General features: G+C 45.9%; 1 protein-coding gene across 1 annotated transcript; it reads left to right on the top strand.

Moving 5' to 3' along the window:
- Positions 1-4,998: 4,998 nt before the first annotated feature.
- Positions 4,999-15,742, top strand: STYXL2 (serine/threonine/tyrosine interacting like 2). Its single transcript, XM_066568217.1, has 6 exons — positions 4,999-5,066; positions 5,772-5,912; positions 8,478-8,572; positions 9,395-9,626; positions 10,382-10,599; positions 12,523-15,742. The coding sequence occupies exons 2-6, from the start codon at positions 5,791-5,793 to the stop codon at positions 15,348-15,350; spliced, it is 3,495 nt and encodes a 1,164-aa protein (XP_066424314.1). The 5' UTR covers positions 4,999-5,066; positions 5,772-5,790; the 3' UTR covers positions 15,351-15,742.
- Positions 15,743-16,190: the final 448 nt, after the last annotated feature.

Genomic DNA, 16,190 nt, shown 5'->3' with positions numbered 1-16,190 from the left:
TGATGGGTCTGTTGAGGCATGGGCACAGCACAGCCAGCACTGCTCACCTGCTCTGGATGAGCACTTGGGAGTCACCAATAACCACTATAACTGACTGAAGAGTAAAAGGGGGACTGATGCAGCCAAGGCAAACATCTGACATTATCTTTAACTGAGGGCAGTGTCTTCTAAACACTTCACTGCCACTAGGCAGCGAGGGATGTGTCCATGTGGGATAATCATCTATGCTGTTTCTAGCCATTTGAGGGACAAAGTCACTTTTGGGGTGTGAGTGATCATTTCAGGCATCTAGATGGGACATCATGTTCTTAGATATCATTTTGAGATGAAATTAGTTGTAGAATGCAGTATATAATTGATGAACTTTGTTGAGGATTTTGAAGGAGGCTTCCTCAAAAGTAGTTGTTGACACTGGATAGCTGTGTTCAGTGCAGTAAAGCAGATCTGTATCTTGGCTCTTGTGCTGACCTCAGGCTTGTGTGGTAAATCTGCCAGAAGCCACACTGAAGATTTGCCTTTTGGTCTATAGTTGTTCAAAATACCTCCAAGACAATGGAACTTAGGAGTGACTGGAAATCTAATCCCTCTGATAGAAAGGACCATCTATCTGTACTTCTGTGCTTGATGCATAACCTCAGTTCTCTTCAGACTGTTAGCACAAAACAAAATAAAGCGCATAAAATACAGAAACTTTATTCTTCAGGAATCTTCCAAATGAGGACCGCTGGTAGGAAAATTCATCCTGTTGTGTCTCATCTTTGACCGACTGCACAACATGGGAAGGACCCTACAAAGAGAAGGGGAAACATTTCCCAAAAACAGCTCGTTAACTAACCTCAAAATGTTAACTCTAAATTACTTAAGATGTAAACAAAGCTGGAGCAAGGTCAGTAGTCTCCTTTCCTGTCTTTGGAGCCCACAAGAATGAGGTTCTGCACAAGGAGGAGTTTCTTAAATGTTTACCTCCCTTAAAGACTGCAAAAAGAGACTTGCAGGATCTTTACTCCAGCTTCCGCTTTTGATTTTGCTCCCATTTAATATTTTGAGTCTGATGAACAGAGGTAGTGACAGAAATGCTATCACTGTACACCATCTGCCCACACTTCCAGTGTTCATTCTCAGTTCTTCACATAACAGATTCATATAACCAAAGAAAGTTAGTAGAGTGCAGAGACTATAACCAATTTGGTCAGCTTGCTGTCATCCTCTTCACACGATCATTTATACAACCTCTCTTTCCTCTCTTCTTCCCACTAACTTAAAAACTGACTTCACTGATTTGATAGACAGACAGCAATCTTAAAGATGGGAAGGTCCTTCTGTCTTGTAAAAATCAGTAATCCCAATCAGTTGGGGTAAGAGAGAAATCTAAATGGTACCTCTTAGGCATCAATACTTGTCTTCCATTCCAAGAATCTGTGGTTTCACAACGTGATGGGTCTCACCTTTTGTGCAGCCAGGCAGACAGGGAAATATGGTAGAGTGAGTAGTCACAGAGACTGCTTCATCTCATGTTGGTATGAAAGTGATTCACTGCTGAGGAAATTTTTACCCTGCCTCTATCAGCCACTCTGATGCATCACAGGTAAATAAGTTAGCACTGAGATGGATTATATTTTGTTGTTTTGGAGACTTGGCTGAGACTGGTTTACTAGGTATTGTGGAGAGTGTATGCTTCAGCACCTGATACTTACAGAAGTCTGATATTAAGATGCTTGTTTTAGATGCTCTATATTTATAACTTTTTTGAGTTATTTAAGCCTAGATTGGGAAGGATATTTAGGCACTTTTATCCTGTCACTTTTCCCTGACAGCTCTTATTGGGGGTTTCAGGAGCAGACTGCTTTAATGTGGGCAATTTTAAGAGATTTTATATTTGTTTCTAGGTTGATTTTCTTTCTCTCTCTAGCAGGAGCTCCCAAAGCTCACAGGCATTGGCACCACAGTTAAAAGAGCTGCCACTGGTACCAGCAACACTGCCAAAGCTTTGCATATCAGCTTCTTCATCCCTCACCTGTGGGCAATGCAAACCCTTGAAGTATTATTTTTGCTGATGGCTGCAGCTCTGGGGAATCCTTTTGCTGATATATAGAATTTTTAGGGGATATTATTATGTTATTTAAGTAAAACTGCCATTGACATGAAAAGCTTCAGTACAAAACCAGGGTGACTTCATTGTGTTGCCAAAAGCACACGCTCTGATAAGGCCTGACTGTGAAAGCCAATGAGGAATATGCACGGGTAGCAGCATGCTAGCTCTATCAATCTTTGTGAATCCTGTAAAGAGAGTAAAGAGAAGGAGGAACATCAAGATCCCACCTTTCCCTCCTAAGAGGACAGCACCTGTTTGTGTTCAGTTCAGGTTCATCTATGAATGAATACATTAATCACCAATGACAGATACCCAACCACTTGCAGCTCTTTTTGCTACATTTGCACATGCAAACGGTCATTAGCAAAGATTTCTGTCATCCTTGCCTCTGCCTCTGCTCTGTGTAGTCACCTTGAACCCAAAACCCAACAGCCAGCAGTAAGGAGGAGCTGCTAGGCTGCCTGCTATGAGTGTTCTCCACAAGTCTGTAACCTACAGGCTCCTCTTCCCATCTCTGCATCTGAAGGGTTGCAGTGAGCATGGCAGGGCCTTCACCATCCTTAGCTGCACTTGTATCCTAAAGATTCACTAATAGGATTTTCAGAAGCAGCTCAGTGACTTTTAAAAGCATCTATTTTTATTGGATGCCAATGGTATGTGTGCTCCCACATTTAGGTCCTTTGAAAGCTCTGTTCTCCAATATAAGGCACTCTATAAGCAAATATCTTGAGACCACTTCTTGCCACAATTAGCAGTAATTAACAAGAACACATGGTCATTGCAGAAGCAGCTAGAAATTGCATTGCCCAGAGGAGTCATCTGCAGGATCAACACAATTCATCCTCTTTTTGTGCATGAAACGGTTGGGATCTCTTCAAGCCCCAATCAGCCATCCCTTCCTCCCCTTGCTGTGACACCCAAGATTCAGTGTACCACCTTCTTTCCCTGCTCTCTCAGCCCTGTACCTGCATGAACACAAGTCTGGGCTGTGAGCACACCAAGGCTTGAGTGGCTGTGTCACAGCTCTTCCTTGCCATGCTGTGGCATCCCTACAGACACAGCTCCCTTCCCCACGTGGGGAAGCAGCACTCAAGCAAGAAGGAAGGAGATGTGCAGGCCCAGCATGATACAGCACCAAAGGTATCTGTGGTATGAGGCAGGTGAGTTTCATTTTTCCACTCCTTTCTGGTGTGCTTGTTTGTTTGCTAAGGGAATCGACAGTGGGGTGTTCCTGCATGACTCACAACTGGAGCCCCCAGTACAGATAAACAACACTCACACTTTCATCAAACAACACTCAGACTTTCATCTGGTTCTGTCCTGGGCCAGCCTGGCCCATGAGCTTTCCTGGGGGATCAGGAGGTGGGAACTAGAGATTTCCTTTTTGAAAAGACATTGGAGAACACACAGTGTGGCTCAGTCGTAGCTCTTCTAAGAACAAAAATCAGCTATTTTACAACCACAGAACAGAATCATTTGGGTCTGAAGGGACCTTTAAAGATCATCCACAAGCAGGAACATTTTTCAGCAGACCAGGTTTCTTAAAACCCCACCCAACCTGGACTTGGACACTTGAGGGATGGGGCATCTACAACTTCTCTGGGCAATCTCTTCCAATGCCTCACCATCCTCATAAAGAATTTCTTCCTTTTATTTAAACTAAGCTACCTTCTTAGTTTAAATTCATTGCCCTTTGTTCCATCATTGTCTCTCTCCCTCTTTGTTATAAAATCCCCTTCAAGTACAGAAAGGCTGCAATAAGGTCTCCCTAGAACCTTCTCCAGGATGAACAGACCTGACTCTGTCAGCCTTGCTCCGTAGAAGTGTTCCAGCCTTCTGATCAGCTTTTAGCCCTCCTGTGGACCCTCTCCAAGAGGTCTGTGTTTTGTGCTAGGGGCTCCAGAGCTGAGTGTTGTACTCCAGGTGGGGTTTCACAGGAGCAGAGTGGGACAAACCCCTCTTCTGACCTGCAGGTCACACTTCTGATGCATATGGTTGGCATTATGGGCTGGGTCACATCCAGTTGTTCATCCACCAATACTCTCAAATCCTTCTCCTCCAGGCTGCTCTGGATCCATTCATCCCCAGCCCGTACTGATATTGAGAACTGCCCCAACCCAGATGTAGGATCTTGCACTTGGCCCTGTTGAATTTAGTGAGGCTCACATGGGCCCACTTCTCCCCTGTATGGTATTCCTGCCCCTACTGAATCTAGGGCACCACTCAGCCTGGTGTCCTCTGAGGAATTCCTGAGTGTGACTCAGTCTCACTGTCTGTGTCGTTATTAAAGACACTGAGCAGTACTGGTCCCAGTGCAGGATCCTGAGGGACACCACTTGTTCACAATCCCTGTTGGGATGCTGAGCCTTTGACTGTATTTGGATCCCATCCAGCCACTTCTTTATCCATCAAATAGTCCATCAATCAAATCCACCTCTCTCCAAATGAGAGGTAAGAATGTTGTGTGGGACCATGCCAAAGTCAATGCAGAAGTCCAGGTAGCTGACAGGTAGCTTACTTTCCCTTAGGTTGGAGTGGGTTCAGCCTGCACTGCATTTCCCAAGGATATCAGAGGTCATACCTGCATTTCAGTTTGTGCCTGGTGGGATCCCCCTTGCCTGGAGGCTCTCTGCAGGCAGAGGTCCAGCCTCACTGCCTCTGGACTCTTTCCTGCAACTGAGAAATGATCCAGCCCACAGCAGGGAAGGAGTTAAGTGCTTGACCAGCTGCTGTCTGTGAGGCACTGAATTCCTTCCCCGTGCAATCCAGCAGCCAGTGTCACGACAGCTATATTTAGAAAGCTGATAAAGGTTTGGTGCCAACAGTTGTCCTGCCCCTCGATGAAGAAGCAGTAGAGAGAGTGAGAGGGGGGCAGCTGGTTGCTTTCCCCCCCAGTACTGCTCCTTGCTGTCTTCCGTGGACTCCTTTGCCGTGCTGCCAGCAGGGACCCCCAGTGGAGCCATCAGGCACAGGGGTAAGTAAGTTCCCTTTCCTTGCTCACCCTGCTCGCTGCCCCGTGAGTGACCACGCGGCCGCCATCCTCCGGCCCGAGCCCGGCTGCCGGGCCCGTGGGGGCTGCCGCTGCCTCTTGTGGCACTGAGGCAAGGGTCCCTCTGCCTGGGCCAGGACAAGTGTTGGCTGCTGTGTTTCCATGTTCCTGACTGAGCTGTGGTGGCCTCGGTCTCCCACACCCAGGGTGAGAACAGCAGCCTCCACACAAAGGATTACAAGGACAAAGTCCCAAGCCTTCAAGCTCCATTGGCCTTAAGCTTTAGGAGCATTTCATTTTGGGGACACGAGGTCTCATGTTTCTTGCCCCTGACCCTCCTTCTAGGCCGGCTCTGGCTGAGTACAGCTCCTTCCAGCCACCTCGTGCGGTCGGTCAGGCGAGTATAGAGTTTCTGCCCTGCCACCCCTTCCTTCCTGGCCTTCCAGCACCCTTACTCACAGGCAGAAGAGCATTGGCGCTCGCTGGGCAGCAGCCAGGGAGCTGCATGAGGCCCTGGGAATGGCAGGTGCCCTGTGAGAGGAGCCAGCGCAGCCCTTATGGAAAGGGCTCCTCACAGGAGCAGAGTGGGAACCCTTCTGCTGTACCCCCCTGCCACTTGTGCCCCAGAGGCAGGGACCGGCCTCCTGCAGCCCTGTGTAATGGCTCTCCCTGCTGCCCTGCTCCTTGTAGCGGATCCCCAGCAGCCGCCATGGCCAGCGGCAGAGAATCGGACAGCGAGGAGCCGGCGGTGCCCCAGGAAGAGGAGGAGGAGGAGGGCCCAGACGTGAAGGCCGTGCAGGCCCATTACCTGCGCAGCCCCTCGCCCAGCCGGTGAGTGCACAGGCACTGCCAGGGCTCCTGGCAGCACGTGGGAGCTGCTGCCCTTCCCTGCTTCCCTTCCTCCCTCCCCTCCACTCTGGCACCTGGGCCAAGCTGAGCCCCGGGATTCCCTGCCCTCCCTGAGGTGGGGTCAGTGTGCCACTCACACAGAGCCTGCAGAGACAGGACTCCTGCACTAATTAATCCACCCTGCTGGGAGAGTGCAGCAGGGATAAACTGCAGGAAGGATTACTATGGGCTGCTGGTGTCCCTCTTCCCTGTCTCACCCTCTCATACCCCTCTGCTGAAACTTCTGATCCTATTTCAACTCTTCACAAATTCAGCTTCATCTTTATGTCCATTTATAAGGACTTGTGGATTTATTGAATGTTGATATTAGGCTTTGCCAGTCACAGAAAGACCAAAGGTCTTGGGATTTGGGTTTGATTCAGAACCAACTTGAGCTACAGGCTTCGGGCACTGAACAGGAGACTGTCACTGCACAAGCAGAAATTGAGTTACCTCAAGCAAAACAAGCATGATTAGATGTGTTTTCTCCTAACACAAGGAAAAATACACCCCTCTGTTCTCTTTTCCTAAAGCAAAATGCTCTGCAGGGCTTTCTATAACCTTTGAGATACTTTAGCTGAAAGCAGGGAGCAGGAATAGAGTTTAAAAAGAACCTTCCCCAGTGTCCCTTGTAGGAGGTTCTGAAATGTTTCCTGCTAACTGTGGGACTAACTGCAGAATAATTGAGTACTTATTTCATTTAACCATATGTATTTCAAAATTGTTTAGGAAGATCACTGAGCTCACATAAAGTAAAATTATGTATTGTAAAATTATGTATTGAGCTCTCTCCTACTGCTCATCAGTCACTCAAAATGAACAGAAACATCTCTCCAGTTTATTCCCTTCCCTTCCCTTCCCTTCCCTTCCCTTCCCTTCCCTTCCCTTCCCTTCCCTTCCCTTCCCTTCCCTTCCCTTCCCTTCCCTTCCCTTCCCTTCCCTTCCCTTCCCTTCCCTTCCCTTCCCTTCCCTTCCCTTCCCTTCCCTTCCCTTCCCTTCCCTTCCCTTCCCTTCCCTTCCCTTCCCTTCCCTTCCCTTCCCTTCCCTTCCCTTCCCTTCCCTTCCCTTCTTTTCTTGCTGTCAGTGGCAAAACACAGTGATGAAAATGGCAAGATCCTTCCCAGGCAGAAGGGGGTGCTTGAAAGACCCAGGCTTGGGCAGATCTGTGTTTCACAGAAGCTCAGGGCAGCTACAGGTAAAACATGTTGAGCCTGTGGTGGCAGATTATTGCCAACTGCTGCCTTTTTATTGAGCTTGGAGGCAGCCTTTACAGCAGAAGGAATCGAAGGCAGGGCATAGTTGCAAATTTGTGTCAGCTCCTGTAAATGAGACTGAGACTCCCCTTGCTCATCTCGTAAACTCCTTTGAAGAACTAGAAAAGGATTACTTGCAGTCACAGTTGACAAGTGCTGGAACTCAGCTAAATGGCCTGGATGAGCCTGTTAAGTGGTGTCCGATGGCTGTGCCCTCTGTTTTGATTCTGGAGCCTGAAAGCAGTTCAGCTCTCCAGACACTGCTGCACCCTGACTGCATATTAATCACCCTCCCTCTCCTGCCTTAATTAAACAAAAACAAGCAGTGTATTGCAAGTCTGCAAGCCTTGCAGTGCCAGAGAGCTTCTGTGATGGCAGCAAACTTGTCCTAGTGATTTGTATCATCTATTTGGAAGGCAGTGTAGAGGGCGTAGATCAGGGAAAAAGCCCTGTTAAATATTTTGTTAAGATGGTCTAACTGAGTGACTGAATCTTCTTGGACTGTATAGGTGGATCCAGAGGGAAATATATTTGTTTTTAAGGTTGTGGCCTTTTTTGATTAACAAAAACTTATTATCCTGTGTCAAATAACACTTCAAAGGTGTTTGTGGATGTTGTAGTGTTTCTGACCCACAGTTACACAACGAGTGAGTGGAGAGACTGATCACAGGTTCATGCTCTGAAGTGCCCAAGGTACAAAGTACTGAGGGAGAGATTCATGGGCTTCAATCTCAGTGCTTGCACTGCAGCTTGTGGTAACTCAAAGGATGCTTGCAGGCAATTAACTGGCAAAAAGAAAACCCAACTGTTTTCTAGTGCAATCTGTTTTGAATTACTCAATAAATTCTAGTTAGAGCCATGTTTATGTCTGTCTGTCTAAGTGGGAGTTACTTGAGAGACTATTTTTTGTGATCCATCCCCTCCCAGTCTCAAACCAGACACTGATCTTCTCTGCCCATAAACTTCTCCACCAGGCAATCTGATCACACTCACTGCAGCTTCTCCCCATGGGACCTGTCTACATCCTGCAAACACTGGATGCCAAGGCATCTTTTAAGCCTGTAGTGCCATGCTAGAGATCAGGGTGGGAATGAGATGTGGGAGAAGAGCTGGGACTTCCTTTCTACAATCAAAGAATCCTCCCTGCTCCAGTTCCCTGCTGTTCCCCTCTGGAATGGGTGAAGAGGGCTGAAGTCCTGGGGATGGGATCTCAGTGGAGGGCATTTGCCTAACAGGCAGTGTGGTTGGTTGGCAGGTATTCCATGATATCAGACACTGACACAGAGAGCATCTTCATGGATCCAATCCATCTGTCATCTGCTGTGGCTGCCAAACAAATCATCAGTGAAGGTAAGAGACTATGTAAGTTACAGAGACCTGCAGTTGCACTTGTTTTGCCTTTCTCATCTACAGATCCTAAATGATAAAAAAGCTCTTATGAGAAAACTCCATCTGAAGTAGAGAAAGAAAGAACAACTTACAGAAAGGTTTGGTGACTTCCTTTGAAGCTGTGCAATGAATCTGTGGCAGAATTGTGTACTGCAGGATTAAAAGTTTGAGTGCTGGTTGCTTGCTGCAACAAACTAAATCAGACTAGAATGGAATAGAACAGAACAAAATGGAGTATTTCAGATTAAAGGACATTAAACATGATCATCTAAGTCCAACTATCAGGGCTGACCAAAAGTTAAATCATATTATTAAGGCACAGTCCAGCATCTCTTAAACACTGTCAAGGATAGGGCATTAACCACCTCCCTAGGAAGCCTGTTCCAGTGTTTGACCACCCTCTTAGAGAAAAAGTGCTTCTCTATGTCGAGTCCGAATCTCCCCAGCTCAGCTTTGAACCATTCCCACATGTCTGACCACTGGATACCAGGGAGAAGAGCCCAGCAGCTCCCTTTCCACTTCCCCTCTTCTGGGCCTGGAACCAAGGGTGCCCTTAGCTCCCAGGCCTTTGGCCAGTGTGGGGCTGAGTGCAATGTGCCCTTCTCATTGCTGATTACCCTGAGGCAGCTGCTAGTGAACACGTACCTGCCCGCATTGCAGACAGAACAGGGTGATATTTCTGGGGAAGAAAAGCCACAAGGCTTGTCCCAGGCACAAGTAAGGATAGCTCATACATTTGCATTGGTTTTGTGTGCTCTTAGTTACAATGTCAGTTTATTCCAGAGCTGAAGACAAAGGACGTCAGGGTGGACTCGGTGTGTCCCAGGATGTTGGAGTCTGCGCAGCAGCTGATGGTGGAAGACCTGTACAACCGAGTTAAGGAGAAGATTGATGACACCAGCTTGTTTAACACGCCGTGTGTGATGGACTTGCAGAGGGCACTTGTGAAGGACAGGCTGGAGACCCCCAGGGACGCTGTGGATGAAGTCTGGCCTAATGTCTTCATAGCAGAAAAGTGAGTGTCGGCTTCTGTCATCAAGCTGCACGAGATTCCCAGTAAAGGGTCAACTGGAACCATTGAAGGCATAACATGTATTACATGCATCTAATACCTTTCATCCCTAGAGAGCCCTAAAGTGTTTTTCAGACTGTGCTCACAGAAATCTCTATGCACTGGAAAGTAAATACTTCTGGAACAGAATCACCAGCTTTCCTATTCTGTTTAGATGCTTCAACAGTTTAAGAGAGGAAAAGACAAATAAGCCCAAATTCCACTGTTCTGATTGGAATTTGGCCCTAAAATTGGAACTAAAGTCTTTGGTATGTAAATGGAAGTTTAAAAGGTAATGCCAAAGCAAATGTCAAGTAAACCTGATTAGGTCTCCTGTACCATTGTTCTGCTATATGAGATACCTGTGTAAGTGACCAGACAGAATTAGAAGGGGATATAGAGTAAAGCATCAATTGTGGAGTGGTAAAAATTGATAAATAAGTACATGGTCTGATCCTAGGATGGCAGTATGAGTTTCAAACCAAGCTGGAGTGGAACCAGAGCATATGGCTGTTTGAATGCAGGATTCTTGTTTTATTTTCACAGTGAGTATTGGAAAGAGATACCTGTAGAATTCTCAAAGGACATTAAGGTCTGAGTGGTGCCTCATGCTGAATGAGTTACATGGACTGGGAGTGATGTAGACCTTATAGCATGCAGCTGTTTTCCCACCTAAAATAGGAGCACTGATATCTAACATTTTTTTTCCTTTTCTGCAGAAGCGTTGCAGTGAACAAAAGCCGTTTGAAGAGACTGGGGATCACCCATGTCCTGAATGCAGCTCATGGCACAGGTGTCTACACAGGAGCAAGTTTCTACAATGGTCTCAATATCCAGTACCTGGGCATTGAAGTGGATGATTTTCCAGATACGGATATCTCCAAATACTTCCGCCCAGCTGCAGAGTTCCTTGACGAAGCCCTGCTGACTTACAGAGGTAAGAGGAGATTGAAGTGGTTCCAGGTTTCTTGGGAATTAACAGGGAGAAACCTTACTCTGATAACAGCTGATATGCCACATTTGTAATGGGGTAGAAGGCAGAGCCTTTGCCCTCTGCATGACAGTGAACACCTCCTTCCCATTCCTGCCCAGTCTCATTCAAAACAGGAGGGAGCACACTGGAAAGGGGAGGCAGCCCAGCAGCCCCATGGCTTCAGGTTCAAAGTGGCTGCAAGTCAGCTCCTGCAGCTGATTTGAAAAAAACTGACTATAGCAAAGAGTAGAATCCCTGCTCTAATACATTTTTTAAAAATATTGATAGTCTATAATACTATATAAATAGAGAGATAGGTATATTCCTGTACCCTGCACATTCCAGTTTCTCCATGATGCCATAAACCAGGCTGATTTTCTAGAACAATCCAAGTGGCTGAGTTGAACCTCTGGGTGTCTATACCCAGACGGCTGTCAGATTTGCTGGACTTCAATTCCATGGCAACTGTTATTCTGTGGACCTCCAGTGCACACTGGTCATTTTGTTGCAAATTCAGTGGACAGTTAGAAATATCTTTTTGCAGTTCAGTTTTGAAAGAAGCACCAGAGTCTGTGACCTCACTGATACTCTTCATATAAATTGTCAATTAATCTCATTTCTGTAGAGAAGCAACAGATGACCTCCAAACAGCAGTTACAGTAAGAAAAGTGTAAAGTTTTGTCAGTATGCAAGGAACATTGAGCCAGTTTTAGTAGCTCAACAACACGAGGAGGATGCACCAAGGCATACGAGCCTTGGAAGAAATAAAAGGAAGGAGATCTCCCCCTCTTTGTGAGCTGTTAGATTGGCTCAGCTGGCTGGTAAAACACTTGGAAGGCAACCAAGACTTTTGATGCTAAGTTATTATAGAGATTTCAGGATTGGAGGAAGAGGTTCATTAGGTAAACCTCTTGTAGTTGATGCTTAAATTGGCTTCATTAAGTTTCAGTGCAAACAGATTGATTAAACAGGAGTTTATCACACATTTAGAAGCAGTAATTTCAGTTGTTTGCAAGCTAGCAAAGACTCATTTACACTCTCTCTGTATTTACAAGCTTTTCTTTAGCTGTAATTTGCCATACAAGTAACTTAAACCCCAAACAATTTGTCTGTGCCAAAACTTGGTTTTCTGCAAGAGGTAGTAAATGCTATAAAATAAAGCAGATCCTCAGTTTTGATTCTTATTCTTGCTCGTACAGTTACTGGTGCAGGACAGCGGGTCCCACTAGTTTGAAGCATCTAGATCAGTTTGTCAGGGTCAAAATCAGCTCTTTTCTGATAGTTGCTTGGTTCTGTTCTTGTAAGATGTAACAGGACTTTGGCCTCCAGCCAGTGTTCAATGTAATTGTTTGAGGGTACCTTGCAAAACCGATCTAGATTCTAGCAAAAACATTATTAAATTAATATAAAATTGTTGTTTAAGTCCTATAATGTCCCTTATAGAAAAAATAAGTTACTTGCTTATCTTCCCAATACCTTCCTGGAGGCTAATGCTAATATCTCACTTTTTACATATTGAGAAAAAAGCATGGAAAGCTTAAATGTCTGACCAAGCAACTCAAGAATATCTCACTTGCCTTTCTAATACCTATTATAAGCTTTTTGACTTTTTGAGTAAGTGAAGAGTGTAGGCGAAAATACAAATACTATTTGGATTGTTTGGAAATGTGCCTGCCCACAGTTTTTGAGACTAATGTGCTTTTTATTGGTATGTATCCAGATTTTTATTAAGGTAAAGCTAGTGAATATTTAGTGTTGGTTTCAGTCTCTGAAACATGTAATCAGTGTAGTTTTTAACACTATGCAGAGAATGCTTTTGTGCTACATACCAGAGCATCCTGTCTGCTATTGGAAATAGCTGATGCCTTTCATATTCACTGTCTGTAGGCAGAATCCTTGTCAGCAGTGAGATGGGGATCAGCCGCTCAGCTGTGCTGGTGGCTGCCTACCTGATGATCTACCACCACATGACTGTTCTGGAGGCTCTGATGACCCTGAGGAAGAAACGCGCCATCTACCCCAACGACGGCTTCCTGAAGCAGCTGCGGGAGCTCAATGAGCAGCTCTTGGAGGAGCGAGAGCTGGAGCGTTCTGGAGATGAGGACGTGACTCCAAACCAAAGTCCTCTTCCCTGTGCAGGGACTTCTTCACGGCTCTCTGGAGCTGGGGACTCAGGGAGCATCAAGGGAGCCAAAGCCCACTCCATCACCGTAGAAGAAGAGGACACCAGCAGCATTCTGGGTAGTTTTATGAGCTCTTCATCAGTGGAAAAAACCAGCTGGGTTTCCAAACACTCCACCCTGATCACTGAGGAGGAAGAGGAACAATTGTATGAGGAATGGAGGAAGAAACAAGGCCTATCTGTAAAGGAAGCAGGAGTTCACTATGAAAGAAGAACATCTCCAAAGCATCTGGATCAGGAAGAGGAACAATCTGATGAGGATGTGGAACGGAGGATCCATGACTGGCAGCGCAGAAATGAGAAATACCAGATGGCGGGTACAGCCAGGGAGGAGAATGGTGAATGCAGCATGGGAGGAAGACCTTACCCATCAGGTGAATACAGTGATGTTGAGAGCGTGAGCAGTTTTGAGATCCGAACCCTAAAAAAGCAGCTGGAAACCAGTAGCTTTAGCAGGATGAGGAGGAGCCGCACAGACTCTATGTCTTCTGAGAGCACCTGGGACATGTGGAATCAGAGGCTTCTGGAGATTGAGCAAGAAGCTGCTCAGAGGTATCATTCTAGGAATAAAACCTGTGGGGAAAGACAATCCCCAGAAACAGGAAGAAAGGAGAGGGATGTGGATGAGGAGAGTGTGTTTTCAGACTCCTCCTGTAGCTCCTTCTACAATTTCTGCCAAAAGAACAAGGACAAGTTGACTCCTCTAGAAAGGTGGAAGGTCAAGAGGATCCAGTTTGGCTTTCACAAGAAGGATTTAGAACCATCATCTGCACCATCTCCAGCAGAGGATGGCAGCCAGGCAGGTCAGGAGGAAACAGAAGGGAAGAGTTTGTCAGATATTGATCTGACTGCTTACCAGGCTTGGAAAATGAAGCGGCAGAAGAAGGTGGGCAGTGAAAGCAGCAAGGAGGAATTTGTGGAATTTGCCAAAACTGAGGATTCTGCTTCAGCTAAAAAGAGGCAGAGGCGTGTAGAGCTCCTTGAGCGTTCAAAGAAAATTTTAGAAGAAAGCCAGTCCATGTGCAGCTGGGAGACAGAGAGTACAATGAGTGGGAGTATTCCCCTGTCAGCTTTCTGGTCTTCAGCACCTTCTGCAAGTGGTGCTGACGATGCAGCTTCTGCCCTGAGCATGCAGACAAATCATTCATCTTTGTCACAGGCCAGGAGTTGTACTGGAGCAACGCAGCTGCCAAATATACCCCTTCCCAATCTCCCAGTTGGCCCAGGTGACACAATATCCATGGCAAGCATTCAGAACTGGATCGCTAACGTGGTCAGTGAAACCATTGCTCAAAAGCAGAATGAGATCCTGATGCTGTCCCGTCCATCGTCCGCCATGGCCTCCCTGTCAGGAGACCTTGGCAGGCGTGCAGATGATGACAAAGTTTCTCTTCTCAGTGCTCAGAGTGGCTCATCCCTCGCTGCCTCTCAGCTCCACCAGCAGGACCTGCGCAGGGCGGAGTCTCAGTCTGTGCTGTCCTGCAACACCTCCGTGAGTGCAAGGACAGAAGGAACTACTTCAAACATGAAGCTGACCCAGACAAGCAAACCACTGTACAGCCTCTTTGCTGATGATGTTGACCTAAAGAAGCTCAGGAGGAAGGAGAAGGAGATGCAAATGGAAATGAGAGAAAAAATGTCAGACTATCAAATTGAAAAGGTGATCAGAGACAATAAACGCAGCACTTTATTTAAAAAAAAGGTGACCAAAGCAGAGGAAGATGAAACAGAAGATGACAGAGAGAGTACAACAAACAGCCACAGGCGACCCTTGCAAGCAGATTTTGACAGAACTGATGCAGTCTTCGATCTGTCCAGTCAACCTGCAACCTCAGGTGTACCAAAGTCAGAGGTAGATACTGATATTACCGAGTGGCTCAATGGCCTGAAAGCAGAAAGAGAACCACCGTCATATTATGATCAGACTGAGAAAGCTAGAGAGAAATATAGATCATCCAAAGTTAGACAGATGGATTCTGAGACATCCAGTTACAGATTCTGCAGGTCCCAAAGAAAAGAGCTAGATAGCTGTTCTTCCTACGAGTCAACAGGAGATTCACTGAGAACCATGTCAAGATTTTCCTCTGCTTCTGCAAAAGAGGACAAAAAGATGTACAAGTTCACAAGGTCAAGGGTCAGTGAGACAAGTTCCAGAGGGAGCAGCCCAGATCTGCATGTTTTCAGCCAGTCACCTGAACCACCATTTGACTCTGAATCCCCTGAACCATCTACACAGAGCCGAGTTAGAGCTCATCATGTGGAGGCATGTGAAGAGGAGGCCAGGTCAGACATGTCAGAGTGTGGAGCAAAGAGAAAGTTCACACAAAGCTTTTCAAAGTCTGAAGAGGATGGAAAGAAGGAGGCAAAAGTGGAGCAAAGTGAAGAAAGGTTTGCATCTAGGCAGGTCTCTCAGTACAGGCGAAGCACACGTAAAGAAGAGGAAGAAGAGATGGATGATGATGCCATTATTGCTGCTTGGAGAAGCCGACTAGAAGCAACTACAGCAAAGCTCCAGCGGAGAAGGGAAGAGTGACCAAGATCAGACTACAGGAACACAAGCAGAGCCACAGAGTCCCTGAATCACTCACTCATCATTATATTTTTGATAATCCTTTGTGGTTTGTAGGGCATTTCCTGCAGATAGTTCTCTTCTTAATCAAAAGCGATGAAGGGAAGAGGTCAAGTTCTGCAAGTATTTGTGGTTTGTCAGAAAGAAGATGCTGGTATTAAATGATCAATGTAGGTAGGAACACAATGTTAGGAGCCATTAGGAGCCAGACGATGTTTCAGCAGCAAAAGCAGGTAACGGTGACACCTCAAGTCAAAAGACCAATCACATCCCATTTTGGTTATTTCAATTTCCTAGTGTCGTTAAAGACTGGACATGTTTTTTCTAGGATCTTTTTGATCATAAATGGAAGAAGCTAACAGCCTTTTCTAGGAACTTAAAGAATGTTTTTCTCTTAATCAGTTTTACTTTATACGACTGAGAAGATATTACCAGGTAGGCTCCATTTTCTGCACCAGCCTTACGAATGTCTAGAGAAGTAAGACAGTTCAGGGGAATACATGTTCTGTTTTACTTTACTAAGTAGCAGAAGCAAAGAATACTCAAAAAAAGAAAATGCTTCCTGTTTAGAAGTTAAGTGCAGTAATGAATGTATTCATTGTTTTCCATTAGATAGGGTCATCTCTGCTCCAGTATGGTTGGTTCCTCCTAATAGCTTCAAGTCAACAAAGGAAAAACACAGTAATACGAGCAGCCATCCAAAAATCATTTTTTGATGTAGTTAAAGAGATAGAGTTAGGATTAGTGTTAGTGTAGGCTGGGTTTCTGAGTATTGACTTCAGTTTGGTTTATGTATGCAGCTCA

This window comes from Molothrus aeneus, chromosome 2 (assembly GCF_037042795.1).
Source record: "Molothrus aeneus isolate 106 chromosome 2, BPBGC_Maene_1.0, whole genome shotgun sequence".
NCBI classification, from domain to species: domain Eukaryota; kingdom Metazoa; phylum Chordata; class Aves; order Passeriformes; family Icteridae; genus Molothrus; species Molothrus aeneus.
Note: the sequence above shows the minus strand (reverse complement) of the source record. Positions and strands in the feature narration are given on the sequence as shown.